This window comes from Pectinophora gossypiella, chromosome 17, assembly GCF_024362695.1.
Source record: "Pectinophora gossypiella chromosome 17, ilPecGoss1.1, whole genome shotgun sequence".
Classification (NCBI taxonomy): domain Eukaryota; kingdom Metazoa; phylum Arthropoda; class Insecta; order Lepidoptera; family Gelechiidae; genus Pectinophora; species Pectinophora gossypiella.
Window position 1 is genome coordinate 7,760,641 of NC_065420.1, and position 16,026 is coordinate 7,776,666.

At 36.3% G+C, this 16,026-nt stretch overlaps 2 protein-coding genes across 2 annotated transcripts in view; one reads left to right on the forward strand and one right to left on the reverse strand.

Annotated features, from left to right (window-relative positions):
* Positions 1–8,186: 8,186 nt before the first annotated feature.
* On the forward strand, positions 8,187–10,290 carry LOC126374276 (uncharacterized). Its single transcript, XM_050020797.1, has 2 exons — positions 8,187–8,542; positions 8,925–10,290. The coding sequence occupies exons 1-2, from the start codon at positions 8,398–8,400 to the stop codon at positions 9,191–9,193; spliced, it is 414 nt and encodes a 137-aa protein (XP_049876754.1). The 5' UTR covers positions 8,187–8,397; the 3' UTR covers positions 9,194–10,290.
* A 5,005-nt stretch (positions 10,291–15,295) lies between these two features.
* LOC126374273 (diuretic hormone receptor) overlaps positions 15,296–16,026 on the reverse strand; it is a 41,043-nt gene continuing 40,312 nt past the window's right edge. The window contains exons 9-10 of the mRNA XM_050020792.1: positions 15,884–16,012; positions 15,296–15,346 (exon numbers count right to left, since the gene is read on the reverse strand). Of these exons, the coding sequence (XP_049876749.1) occupies positions 15,337–15,346; positions 15,884–16,012 (139 nt within the window). The 3' untranslated portion in view covers positions 15,296–15,336. The remainder of the gene's footprint in view (positions 15,347–15,883; positions 16,013–16,026) is intronic.

Sequence of the window (16,026 nt, forward strand, 5' to 3'; positions counted from 1 at the left end):
AATACGACCCATTTGTAAGTAGCTAGTAGCAAACAAACTAACTGGCAAAAAGGTGAACAAGTTAAAATTATGCATGTAAAATGTGTAGAGTGCACAAACGGGAAAATATTGTTCGTCAAACTAGTTTCCGGCGTTGCTACGGCAGCGCGTTGCATCGTTTTATGGCGTCTTTGTGTAAGTATAATAATACAAAATTTTGAGAGCAATGTTGACTTTTTGTAAGAGAAAAAGAAAGAACTAGACTATTTTTAGGACTAGGGAGGTAGGATAGTATAGGAATACTACTCACATACACACCCACACACACTTGGCGTTTAACTACCCAATTTAGGTACTTCTAGGATTTACTAAAATAAATCTGTCAAAAGCCGATATGAGAGTCTAAGTATTTCGGTTTGCCGGAAGGCTCGGTCTAACAGAGCGCTTTCATAAAACCCAGACTACATTTTTTAACGTGGATTAAAACTAGCGTATATGTTGCGTGGTTTTGTTAGTAAAAATAACATCAGTATGCGCTTACGAGGTATTTACTATGTACGACGATATAGTACAACAAATACTATAGTATTCATTTAATAATCTGATATTACCTCCACCGGCCGGAATACGCACAGGACCGCGAAAAATGGAAAGAGGAAGGGGAGGCCTTTGCCCAGCAGTGGGATCTTGTAGGCTAGATTAGATTAGATTAGATTACCTCCAGGTTTTTGTCGAAGTGTTTTAATATTCTTTTTTACCATTAATATTCACTGTAAGGCGGCGGAAGGTTGTTTACATACAATTACTTATCGATGCGGTACCGAAATATGTTTGTCTTGACAAAATGTGGATCGTCGTATTATGTATTATACATATAGAATCCGGATAACATACGGCGTTATAATAAAGATAAAACTGGACTGTTTGTGTTCCGTTTTATTCATAATATTTAACCTACAACAGTCACATTGTGGCGGATCTAACTAGTTGGTCAGCTAGTTCCGCCCACATGCAACAGATGGCGCCACATTGAATAATGCAGTCTTCAAGCTATCGTGAAACGCGATATCGAAGTTTACACAGCAAGACGCATATATACAACTTCCAACATAACACCGTTGGATCGTCGATCCCTAGTCACACTACCAACTTGTGGCTAGCGGGGTACTATGCTCTGTTCAGTACCCCGATAACATCCTTTGGCGGCAGCACCCCCTCGCCGCCAAAACATTTCTGGATATTGGCGTCGCCGTTTGCAAGAAAGTTAACGCGCACATTATTGTGCAAAACTTGCGAACAACAACAAAATCACATAAATAGAATCGATTTTAAGTATAATCTATTCGATGTCAGATAACAAATTGTAAATACACATTCCGCACGTATGTGCTTACCGGGCAGTAAAGATAAACCTCTCCACACTGATTTAATATTAAACAACTTTAGATACGGCTTTGATAACACGATGTCATTTGTAATCACGCGATATAATAATGTATGTGTACGCTTCAAATGTTGATTGGTTTAACAGGTATATACATGATTCTGTAATTGAATATAGATATATATCCTATACACAGCCCACATATTCCTTTACAGAAACCTATGTAATACACAGGCTGTAGGCTGGTAAATACCTACCTATAGGGGAATTACAGGTTTGTAGATTTTGTCACGTTATTACACACAAATCTAACAGACGCAATATGATCCGTAAACAGCCCAACACGAGTTAGAATCGCCCACTAAAGGGTTCTGTAAACTTCCGTATCATGAAATACTCCTAATAGTTAAGTAAACTTTGTAACTTATACTGTTTACGAGCTTGGCGCTCGTGATAGCATTGCCAATCGATAATCGACTACCGAGAGTTAATAATTAGTCTATCGTTATTAGAAATATTAATCGATAGATAGTAAGGCTATTTGGAGATGAAAACTTTTGTATTTGAGAACTACTTATTTATCGATAGTTTCGCTCAACTAACGCATGACAAATGAACATCAGTGTAAAACTTTCTTTTTGGCATTGGCAACCGCCTTTGTTCAATAAATAGCCGTTTTAATTTGAACCTTGTCGGCGCAAGTATAGAGTTACGGTATATTTTATGACTACTTCCCGGCGCCGTAAAGTTAATCTTATAATCTTGTTTTAGTACACGATCGTAACAGGCGTTACTTACTAGCCTAGACTGCCTTAAAGGATTTCTTTGTTAACACCAACTTTCAAGGATAAGTAACTATAAGTCGCTAGGCAACTAGGTACAAGCTGATTATATATTTATATCATTAGGTGATCAGTTGCTGATCATGTAAAGTACCTATCTAAATTCAAAATAACGTCACCTACTGTACACGTTCCACGTTCAAATGTCATTTTTATTGTTTCAAGTTTTTTACTTATAACACTCATACGGTTTTGGTTGCTGTGTTCACATTCACCTTTTCAACATTACCCAAGTGTTTGCATAAAATTGTTCGTCCTGAAGTTGGTGTTTGAGTAAACCGCACGAACGTCACAGGCAACTTTTGTGTTGAAACATTCATCGCTCCTGTTTGAATCCCGAATTTTAAATAACGCTCGCCAACAGAAGGTAGCGTTATGAATTTACGTGCTCAAACATCACTAGCTAACTCAACCATTTTGTAGATATTCGTCAACCTTTCTAACGACGCGATATTCACATTTTGTATAAGTAATAAAAATATAGTAGCGTTGATGTGATATTTTTGGATGGATTTTATGGGTTATTTCGTTTAATGGCACATACAACTGCCGCGGAAAAAAGCCTATTTATCCGCTACTCTTTTATATAATCGTAAAAAAACACTCAAAACTTATTATATGTACTTTATTGAAAAGGAAATTAGACTACGCGTTACTTATAAATGGTGGTTAATTAAATAAAATAAAATATTGACTATTAATATGTGTACTCTGATGATCCTACAATGATGTTGAACGAAACGGTAAACACGTCAATTGCCTATAACTAAAGGGGACCATAACGAGCAGATAGTAGTACTTTCCAAGCCAGCGAGCGAGTGGAGGCAGCGTAGTGCAGAAACGATGCCGAGACAAATTTTCCGCTCGAATGGCCGTAATGAACCATTGCACTGCGCTAAACAAAAGTTCTACTGCACAGTTCTCTCATTAATCCACCTAGGACTCCACTAGCCTGCTACAAAAAGTGGAGCTTTCATTATTTCTTTTTATGTTAAAGAGAATATTAAACTCCGCTTTTGTCTTGTTTAAGTAAAACTAATGGCTATAATGATACATTTGTGTTATTTATCTTCACGCTGTTTTTAGCGTGGTTTTAATGAAAAAGCTTTTCCACTGTCATTACGAGTGCTGGAGAAGTTTTGTCTCTTAAAATATTTCTAGAATTTTTTTATAGAAGTTTCTCTTCATGTTGTATGTGCAAATATTGTATTTTGGGCACTCCTTCTAATTTACAACGTATAAAAAATATATTTTAAGGAGGCATTCTCTGAAATTTAGAAAAAAATAAATACTAAAACGGTTAAATAATTATGCATAGAGCTATTACATAATTAGCTATTAAATGTAATGAATAGAAAGCAAATTTTTATGTCAAAGACAGTTAAATTTGAGATTTTATAATTAGTGTTTTAAGATTCGCCAGTACATAGAGTTCGTTGTTTAAGATGGATGCACATGGAGTCGGAGAAGCGAGCCGGGCCCGCAACTTTGAAAACAGTTACGTACTAAATCCCGCACCCCTGCCCGCTTATTCCGCTCTCCCATTTCTGAGCGCAGCGAACATCAAGCTAAACGAACCAGTTTAAGACCTTGTTTCTCATGGCACTACCCGAAAATTACTTATTTATCGCAGCAAGAGTTAACTCTTACAAACTTGATGGAGAGCCGGTCCCTCGGATATTTGCAGAGGCGACCAATCTGATAGAAATCATCAAGTTGAAATTGAGTGCCGTTGCAAATCGATTTCATCTGATCAAATCGCTTCGTTACTGGGACTTTGATAACCAACGCTGTACTTTTAAATTTGTAGGTATGTAAGTTATAAGGAGAAACAGGGAAAGAAATTTAAACTTAATCTTTAAAAAATAGGGCAATGATGTTTTTCGTACAAGTAGGTAATGTATCTTTCTACAAAGCATTCTATTTCTTTTGCTTTATAAGAACGTTTAAAATTTATAGAATTTTAATTTTACTTATTTCAAGGTCAAAATATGAAGTTTAGAAGGTTTTTATAATCAAAGTAAAGGTCAATATTATGGTCACCTTTTTATGTTTAAAAAGATTTATACTTCGAAAGTAGTAGTATTGGTACGTTTTTTAACGACTTGGGATTCAGACTATCTGGATACGGGTTACTTGTGTCATTGTAATACAACCTTATAAATCAATTGTAGAGCCGTGGTTTGTCGGTTTTGTAACAAACTGGTAACCGGAAGGATTTCCACTCCAGCATAGTGTGAGGAGAACAGTAAGTAGGCTATACATAAACTTACCAAAGTTTACGACTGTATAAATATCCCCGGCAATCTCTAACAAAAACGTTTACATTACCACGATACAAAACCAATTCAGGATTACATCAACCCATATCCCTTTGTGCATCCTATAGCGATTTGAATGCGAAATCTCTACAACTGAATTATATTATTCGATTCGCGGGCTCTCAAGAGCAAGCTGATAAAACACTATCTATTTTTGATCTCATTTTGATTGATCGAAAAAGTAAGATGACTCCGTCCTTCGAGGGCAATTTTCCGACAGGAAATGCCACTTGATATGAACTCAGCATCATGGTCTGACTTATCCCCGTCAGTATTCGTTACGGTGTCACTAACATCCATACCTGCTTGTATGGCTATCGTATATACTTGTACGGTGTGTAAGTGACATCGTAACGAATACTGAGGGGGATGATTCAGCTGATTATTCTGAGTTAATATCAAGTGGAATTTTCCATCGCAAAAGTAATAAAAATTGAAAATAATTTGAATAAATTAAAAAAAATGAATTTTCGATGGAAAATTCCACTTGATATCAACTCAGAATCATGGTCTGAATCATCCCCCTGAGTATACGATGTCACTAACATTATTAACTATTTGCTAGATGACTAGGTATTCTGGTTATCTTTACACTACGTGTTCACACCGCGTTCGGGACAAGTAATCGACATCTGCTTCGCCGTGATTAATGCGTGTGTTCCCGTAATAGAGCCGGTCATTTGTTACTCCACAGTCGATATAATTAAGTATACAATCATCTGTCTTGTCTCCGGGTGAAGTGGATGTTTCCCTCGACTGTCAACTGTTTTGGACGTGTCAATTTTTTCTGTTGTCAAAAGTGACACAGAGAGATTATGTCCAAGGTCTTTTCTAACACGTCACCGTAAGGTTCATCATATCCAGATATTCATACATCCATTTTCGTATCCATAGTGGCTGCTAAATGTCTTTGATTACTAGTTGCTCTGCCCACTACGTATGTGTCGATAGTGAGCTCAGTGCTTTTTTTTAACCCCGGGTGCAGCCCGCGTGCTAAGGTAAATTAGTATATATTTCTTTTACTGAGTAATTACTAAACATCAGTGTTACAAGTCCTTCTAATGTAAGTCGTTACTCAATTATGTCCTATTATAAGTCGCTACTCTGCAGTTATAACGGGAATCAGTCATAAGCGGCAAAGCAAATAAATTACAAACTAAGGAACTGTAACTCACAGCGTTACTCTGCCGCTACGCAGCTACGCCGTTACGGTCGTAACCCGTAGCATACTCCCGTAACGAGCCAGATATTTACTCAAATAAAATGATATTTAAGTATTTGAAAGTTGCTACATTTTATTCTTAACTTCAAAGTAGCTAGTATTAGAAAACAGCATTTTTATTGGCAAATACCTAGTATTCACTGTGAATACTGATTGATTAATGACAGTTTCAGTTCAATATCAGTGTGCAGGCTTAATTCATTACAGTAAATGCAGTGCATAGTGAGCGAGTATTGAGCGACTGTTGAGCGAGTCACAGTGCTTTGTCTGTCTCGTTACTTGTTGGTTAATTTATAGTGACTCTTCGTTACTGTATTAAGACGAATACTCCTCTTTGTCTGTGAGGCAGGACCTTTCAAAGAGTAGTATTACTTGTAGGCATTGTTTTCGATTCTTCTTCTTCTATCGTATGGGTTGTGAGGTGAATTACCAACTTCATCAACCCTGGTGTCAGGGTTACTATTGAGCCGCCAAAGGCCCTTGACATGACTCATGTAACGACTACGTACTTACATCAGTAAGTAGTAACCGGGGACCAACGGCTTAACGTGCCTTCCGAAGCACGGATCGTCTTACTTTCGGACAATCAGGTGATCAGCCTGTAATGTCCTAACCAAACTAGGGACCACAAAGTAATTTTTGTGATATGTCCCCACCGGGAATCGAACCCAGGACCTCCGGATCGTGAGCCCAACGCTCAACCACTGAACCACGGAGGCCGTTTGATCCTATAAAACTAGGACGCGCATTGTACCTTGACTTATTACGTTTTATGTATGACGAGTCATGAAGATTGTTCGTACCTAGATTTGTAATGTACCTAGTTAAGAGTTTTGTGAATAGATCTCTCATTCATCATTGTTTTACATGCTTCATTTTGGATTGAATTATAAACATACATAAATTCAAGCCCGTAATCGCTAATGAGGATACAAGAAATCAGAAGCATTTTTGCAGACATTTGTGATAAGATATATAAGGTTATTAGTGGAAATGATATTAGGTAATTCTTACCCGATAAGGCACGGGGCCTTAGCAATGTAATGAATGTAATCCTTGCAAACGAATTATAAAACACGTCTGTGACAGGGATAAAAATAGGTGTTAGTAACATCGTAACGAATACTGAATGGGATAATTCAAACCAAGATTTTGAGTTAATATCAAGTGTAAGTTTTCGTCGCAAAATCCATGTTTTTTTAATTATTTTCTATTCTATACTTTTGCGATAGAAAATTCCATTTAATAACAAATAAATAGAACTCAGACTCATGGTCTAAATAACCTTCAATGTTTTCGTTACGATGTACTAACACATATCCGCTTACCTAACTTGAAGATTTGACAAGTCCGGTTTTTTTACAAAAGCGACTACCGAAAAGGTAGAGAGAACCTTCCAACCCGCGAAGGCAAATCTAACCCAAAACGGCGTAGGTCACATACCTTTGTATGTTTGTAACGCATTTCTCGGGTACGTGGCTTTCCTTACGATGTTTTCCTTCACCGCTGTGCACGTGGTAATCATATATTTGTTTTTTAAAATATGATTGGTGTATGTAATAAAAAAAACTTATTTTGAATAGGCTCCTTTACACAAATTATTAAAAGCAAACACGCTCCAATTAAAATACTGTTTCACAATTTAACCAGACGTCTTCCTAAATGAAAAGATAATACCTGAAGGGAAAGTAGAAATATTACTTACCGTTTAAAAGCGACTTTGAACGAAGACGGTTTCGTTACAATTTAGCTTTGCGATTCGTAAAATTACTTTTTCAAGTTGTTCTTAAGTTATCGCTCGTTAAAAGTATTTAAGCGGTCGAAAATCTGACGTCTTTTCTAATTTGGTAATGGGAAAAATATACATTTAAACGCAGATTTACTTGTTGGACACATAGTATGATTTACTTTTAAGGCGTAACGGCGGACCTACTTCAAGGGGTGAATGATAAGATGCATGCGGTGGGATCATATAGTTATATCTACATTTGTTTTAAATTTATTTTGACGATGTAATTGGTCACCGGAATGTCGATAGTAAGATGATCCGTGCTTCGGAAGGCATGTTACTAGCTGATGTATGTACGTGGGCAGGGGCTTTTGGCGGTCCATTAATAACTTGGGAACCAGGGTTGCTGAGATTGGTCATCTACCTCACAACCCACACGATAGAAGAATAAGATCATTGGTCCACTTGTGGTATATGTTGCTCTTGTATCGTTGCAATTGATGATAGCATTAATTTTTATGTAAAGGTTGTTAGTGACATCGTAACGTAAATTTTGAGGAATAATTCAGACCATGATTCTGAGTTGATATCAAGTGGAACTTTCCATCGCAAAAATATGGAACTGAAAATAATTAAAAAACAATGAACTTTCATTAATTTTCTGACAATAACCAAAAGTATCTAAAAAAACGTGCAACACACAATTATATTTCGTCGCTTCATTCTTCAGATATAATATAAATCAATACAAGGTAGTCCCTTTAACCTACAGGCAACATCGCACGTTCTTTAGAGTAAATCGATTCAAGTCATCGATTTCAAATTTAAAACTATTTTTTAGTCTACTGTTTCTCTATGTACCCGAACTGTCAACTTCATTCTTTTTTCGTGCGAGGCAACGAGCGTACGCGCCATTAAAAATGCCGAAACGCAGTGCACAAGAAAAATTGGATAGCTACAAAAGGAAGATAAGGAAAATAGAAGAACGAGAAAAGCGTAAAAAAGAAACATCTCGACGTCGGATTCGACGTCTCTTAGACTCGTCAGAGGACGAGAACAACGAAGGTATGTAATATTTTATAACCTTAAATTGGGTTCTCACGTTTTTTCTTTTTCTATCGATAAAAGAAAATATAAGTGAATAATATGTACATTAAATTGGAATTGACTGCGAGTCAATTACAATAGCATGTTTAGTTGCGAACTATTCATGAGACAAGTATGTGTGTCAGTAAAAATGTCGAAAATACGTGTAATCTTAAATAGATATGCACGTTAAATACATAAATTATTTTGTCTGCGAGACAATCGCGTTTACTAACGCATACAATTTGCTAAATCACATTATTATTATTCTATACCTTCATAAGTCTTATTAGATTTACATTTCTGGTATGAAATACCCATTATGCCAATCATTTGGTAACATGAGTGTATTTTATTTTAGATACAAATTACATGGAATCTCGAGATGCGACGGAGCCACAGATGGGCCTGTTGACTCCACAAGATGACGTGATGGCAGCACCGGTCTCAGAAGTGCTGGATGTTGTGACGTCCGAGCAAGGCTCGGCGGAGCCCGTCACTGAGCCAACGTCCGAAGTAGCCTTGGACCCTGAATTGTTATTCGCCCTAGGTGCTTCCACATCCGATACACCAGAATTTGGTAATAATATTCATGACAGTTTAAGTAACTTATGGACCCCTATCTTTTAGTACCTATAGTCGAATCTGACAGAAAATATTTGCGTTTTAATTTCCAAGCTCCTAATTCTAATGATTTAATCACATACGAGTTTACAGCAATGCCTTACGGCCTATCCGTGGCACCCAGGGTGTTTACCAAAATAATGAAGGAGGTTATCGCCTACCTCCGGAGACAGGGATACATGTCAGTTATATATCTGGATGACATATTATGTATTGGTAACAGCTATGAGGAATGCGCACTTAACGTGCGCGAAACCTTAAAACTTTTACAGTGTTTAGGTTTTGTTGTTAATTATGACAAAAGTTCACTGATACCATCTCAAACTTGTAGATTTTTGGGCTTCCTCTATAACACTCAGAACCTTACCATGTCTTTACCGGCAGATAAAAGAAAGAGTATTGAACAATTAGTTCAAAAATATTCAGGCTTGCCAAGATGTACCTTACGAGAATTTGCTCAGTTAATTGGTGTTCTAATTTCCGCTTGTCCTGCTGCCAAATATGGTTTTATGTACACAAAAACATTAGAAAGACAAAAATTCATTTTATTACAACAACATAATAATAATTATGAAACTAAAATTATTTTACCAAACTGCATTTTAGAAGATCTTAATTGGTGGCTTAATAATATATTTACAACTTCTTGCCCAATGAGAATTGTAAATTATAAGAAGGAAATTTTTACAGACGCTTCCAGAACAGGCTGGGGCGCAGTGTGTAATGATGAAAAAGTCAGCGGCAGGTGGAGGACAGAAGAATTAGAACATCACATTAATTATCTAGAACTTCTCGCGGCATTTTTAGGACTAAAGAGTTTGGCTAGTGATGACGAAAACTCTTCTATTATTTTGCGTATTGATAACACTACGGCTATCAGCTACATAAACCGGTTAGGCGGCATTCAGTTTCCACACTTGAACAATTTGTCTAGATCCATTTGGCAGTGGTGTGAGAAGCGAAACATTTGGTTATTCGCTTCTTATGTGAATACCAAAGATAATTGCGCAGATGCAGAATCTCGTAAAATTAATCCGGACACAGAGTGGGAACTATCAGATGATGCATTCAATTCCATTATACATCACTTTGGACGTCCAGAAATTGACCTTTTCGCTTCTCGCAGCAATGCTAAATGTATCATGTTTACTTCTTGGAAACAAGAGCCAGATGCTTACGCCGTAGATGCATTTACCATAAATTGGAAATATAATTTTTTCTACGCATTTCCACCCTTCTCATTAGTCCTGAAATGCTTACGAAAAATTATTGACGATGAAGCCACCGGTATTTTAGTTTTTCCACATTGGCCTTCACAGGCTTGGTTCCCATTGTTACAAAATCTTCTCGATTCTCGTATTGTGTTTTTCAACCCAAGTAAATCTCTCTTACAATCTAATTTCAGGGAGTACCATCCCCTCTACCACAAGCTTACACTGGGTGCCGCGAGACTGTGCGGGCGGCGTTCGCGCGCCGCGGCACGCCACCAGAGGCGCTCGACTTGATGATGGCGTCTCTGTCTGACAGCACTGTTAAGCAGTACAATGTAACCTTAAAGTTATGGTGGCAGTTTTGTTCGGTTCATAATATTGACGGTTTTAATTGTTCAGTTCCATCGGTTTTATCTTTCTTAACGGAGCAATTTGCAAAAGGATGTTCATATGGCTCTCTTAACAGTCATCGTTCGGCATTGTCCTTAATTTTAGGCGATGTCATCGGCTCAGATCAATCTATTAAACGGTTGTTAAAAGGAGCATACAAGTTAAAGCCAAACCGACCGAAGTATACCTCAACATGGGACCCACAATTAGTACTTAATTTTGTTTCTTCATGGTACCCAAATCTGGAACTTAGTATAGAAAATATTACAAAGAAACTAGTTACTTTATTAGCCATTTGCACAGCCCATCGGGTTCAAACTTTATCTCTTATCAAAATTGAAAACATTACAATTTCTCAAAGTGGAGTTAAGATAGCAATAGTGGACATTATTAAAACCTCTGCTCCCGGACGGGACCAACCAGTTTTGTTTCTTCCATTCTTTTTGCAGAACCCGAATATATGTCCTGCTTCAGCTCTCAAGGATTATATTTTTATGACAAAAAATTTGAGGGTCACGAACGCGGGCAATCTCTTATTGACCCATAAAAAACCACACAAACCTGCCACTTCGCAATCAATAAGCCGTTGGATTAAACAAGTGTTGTCAGACAGCGGCATCGACGTCGCGACATACGGCGCGCACAGCACGCGCCACGCGGCCACGTCGGCGGCGCGTTCCGCCGGCCTCGGCCTCGACGTGATCCGTAAAGCGGCAGGATGGACCAATGCGTCCACTGCCTTTGCTCGATTTTATAATAGGCCTATTGTAAATGAGGGTGAATTCGCCAATGCAGTAGCATTTCCTAATTAACAATTAAGACTGATTAAGACTGATTGATTATTACATTTAAGTTACCATACGAAGAAGCGTATTTTATGTTATTTTTTGTTTAAAATAATTATGTTTTCATATGAAAGAAACAGTTCTTTTAGCTATCCTGACTTTTATTTGAATAATTATTTGATCCTGAAACAAAACTTAAATCTCTAAACATCTACCTTGTATTGATTTATATTATATCTGAAGAATGAAGCGACGAAATATAATAGATGATCAAACGAACTTCTAAGTGAAGTTCGATCATTATTATATGAGTCGCTTCATTCGAAGATATAATAACCCTACCCTCCCATAGTCATGCCACATACAATGGATGTGGATAAAGCCCAGGACTAAGTTTTGTTTCTAAATCTCTAAAGAATGAAGTTGACAGTTCGGGTACATAGAGAAACAGTAGACTAAAAAATAGTTTTAAATTTGAAATCGATGACTTGAATCGATTTACTCTAAAGAACGTGCGATGTTGCCTGTAGGTTAAAGGGACTACCTTGTATTGATTTATATTATATCTTCGAATGAAGCGACTCATATAATAATGATCGAACTTCACTTAGAAGTTCGTTTGATCATCTATAAATAAATGATAGGATAAATCGTTAGAACGTTGTGGGAATTTTTAAATGTACTTACAAGTTTTCTTCTGTTACTTTTATCATCTGGCCCTGAAGTAGGTACTCTGGAAAGTGACTATGGACTCGTACTTTTCAATGGCTTTTAAAAGAGACTACAAGGTTTAAAACACACTTTTATCACGTTTTTAAAGTTCTTGCAAAGATACGCGCGCGAGGGCAGTGTGTCGACTGACATTTTGTTTTTTAAACGTTTGGTGAAGTAGGAGTTTTGGCACCAAAGAACCAAAGGCTGAGAATCTTAGAACTGTATTAAGAAAATCAATTATAGCAGACGACTTGAAATAAAATCAACTATACTCAGCTTTGACATCACATTTTATTACATTAAGTATACAAATATTTAATTTAAAATTTACAAGTTGGTTATGAAAGTTTACACATCATTTTTGAGAGCCAACTTTTTTCACAGATTAAGGCTGGCAACAAGCCGAAACATAAGAAAAAGTCATGTAGGTAAGTACTCAAACAATTTACTTTCTTAAACGTTAGATTACTTCGACACTGGCAGAATGGTCGTACTCCTAAGTGACCCGTTGCCATAAAAAAAAAGAAAATAAAAGATTAAAGTTAAACACAAATAACATTACGCAAGTCTGTCACGACAGGTCTTCTTAAAAATGTGCTATAGACATAAATTGTAGTGAATTTTAATGAAATTCTTCTGGACACATTTAGTGTTATTATACTAGTACACACTTTAGTCTTGTTAATAATTAAATTCCGAACACGCGTCACACCGTTTTAATGAATTGTTGCCAGGAAAAAATATATATTTTATAAAATTATTACCAACATTTAAATTGATAAGGAAAAATAAATTACGACTTAGAACATTTATTATCATTATCTTGACAAGTATTACCATCCTATTTCATATTTGGTTGGACTCCAAAAAAAGGAAGTTATATCGACTATAATAATACCGCTATAGACAAATATATTTAGATTTAAACATATATATTATATAGCTTTTATATTCAAACTATTATATACCACATCGATGGAAACGGTTACAATCTAAGTAAAAATTACGATATGCTATATTATTATAATACAAATAGCGCTTTGTTTCCCGATTTCATTAAATGAAATTATACATTTACTTACCATTACAATTAGATATTAATATACTTTATGTAACTTTGGCAACACTTTACGCTTACTTAGCTTATGTTAAATAAGATTTTTTAAATAATTATTATGTACATACTAATATTTCATAAAATGCAATTCTCTTAAGAAGCAACTGAGTTTTTTTTAGCAATATTGCTTAATAATATTTTAAATACACGTTTTTAATAGTCACTTTTATAACATAGTAAAAGAGGTAAGGTAAAGTTATTAATGTAATTAATTGTTTTTACCTTATTTAACCTTTAATCACGTATGGGCCGGTTAAAATAGTTTACTATATTTTTAATAATCTATATAATGTGTAATAATATATATATATTTATAATTATATGGTATTACATAAATTTAGCTAAAACATTTTCGATGCATCACGTAATGCAATATACTTATGTTATATTATTATATAAAAGTTATATTTACAAAATTATTTAGTTATATTATCAGCAAAATGTCCATAACTATTGAATATTTTTGTTGTAATAACTATACATAAACTATGATCATAACGAAACTGAACATACGGCAATGATTACTATTCTTTAAAAACAAAAATAACAGCTGTTTATCAGCAAATAAAGTCACTAATATATATATCGATAACTCTTCTATGTAACCTTTGACAAAACATAATATATAAAGAAGAAACCCCTGTGTCGACTTCACAGAAATAAGCAGTAAAGTAGGGAATTAGGTATGAAGGAAAATACCAAAAAAGCAATAAAGTGAAATAAAGTGTATTTGTATTGTATTGTATTGTAAGGAATGAAAATCGATGAATAAAAGTGCGAGAGGCATAAAAGCGAGAACTGAAAACGTAATAGGGGACTAGAATGATTGAGTTAGCAGAGCAGGGCCCCAAAGAAGGGCAGAATAGTACTAAATGAAGATAAGATATGTATGTAACTTAGCAAAGAACCTGCCTATCCTGTGCGATAGGGGTATTAGAAAAAAATATATTGAAAAAGAAAACTGTTCTATGTATATATCCATGTGAAATTAACAATTTGTTGTTATTAATGGTGCTATTTTCTTCGATTCATCCGCGTAGCAACGTTGTCATCGTGGCTTCAATTATCGCGGCCAATTTCATTCATTCCGTTCCTGGAAACTATTTATGTACTGTAGCTTTAATGATGGTTGGTTGAGTAGTTACGGCGTGAATACGCAATAAACAGTTACTTTCGCATGAGCCATGTCAGGGGTGTATGTTGGCTTAATAGTAACCCTGACACCAGGGTTAATGAGGTTGGTACTCCACCTGAAAACCCACACGATTGATGGTGAGTTAGGTAAGAGAACAATACGAAATCTATTTAAAGCATAATTTAGTTAAAATGACAACCAATAGCCGCGTATTTTCTGTTTCGTCTGGCACGAGTCGACAACAGGTTTACAGATACCCGATACGATAAAGATATCTTAAAAGATAATTTGTTCGATAGTTCTCGAATTTCTATCTCTCTAATATCGTTCTCTCGAGATTCGTTCCTATTCAGACTCTACGTTCAAACGGTTCGATACGTCCGATGCTTCCAATCGACTGGCAACTGTAAATGGTCCGTTTGTTGCAGCTTTTTGGTCAAAATCGACTGCAGCGTTGGCGTAGTGCAAAGTTATAGTGGAATTCGAGTTTTGAAAGCGGGTTGAGTTTTGTCGGGCGTGGTCCCGCCAAGATTGGTCGGTTTGAGGATTTGAGTTCGAATTGGAATTCAACGTGTTATCCTGACAATTTAGATTTCGATTTGGCCAATCTTGGTTTGGCCAATTATTTGGCGAAGTGTCTCGAAGTTGCGAAGCATCTTGGGAAGGGAGAGCAAAGAAGGCGGGAGAGGCGAAGGCTTCAGTGGAAGCGTCTTCTTCGGGCAGCGTGCGCAGGCGCGGGAGCCTCCCCCGCCCCCCGCCTCACACCGGCGACTGGTCCCCGCTCGCACTCCCGCTCGTTATGTAGTCCTGGAGTAAATAACTTTCTTTAAGAGTTTTGACACGTATTCATATCAGTGTAAATGAATAGATTTCAAAAATAAATAGTCGTAAATATGACAAGGGCAAGCCACACCAAGACTGTTGATTCAGTGGCCGGCTGTCGACTTAATTTTGGGCCTTATCATGACCGTAAAGATGACATCGTAGTGTGTTTTGTCCTTAAAATTATAAAAATCATAAAAAATAAAAAGGAGTACCTAATAGTTACTATAATTTGAAAGAAAAACTGATTCAAAATCAATTTACGTAAAAAAAAACTTGTTTATTAAGTAGGTATAAAGTTTATACGTTTATTCGTTTATACTATAAACGAAGGATAACAGTCATAGTTTCAAGTACAGGATTGTAAGATCACTGATAAGGTGACATATAAATCTGTGTGTATGTTTTGTGTGTTCCTAAGTGAGAATGTGGTCGTGAGTTTATGTGAAGTTGTTAATTTTATATCTTTTATAAGGCCACAGGCTAAGGATTTTTATTTATTTATTTATTATTATTATTTACCGTGAATAACTTACAGCGTGGAGATGTCTGCCGTCATAGTGTGGAGCCAGTGAGGTCCTAGGCACGAGCAGCGTCGTGGTGGTTGTCTCTGAAGCAGCCGACTCTCTCTTCGAAGGATGATGGTATAACCTGCCCCACGCTAA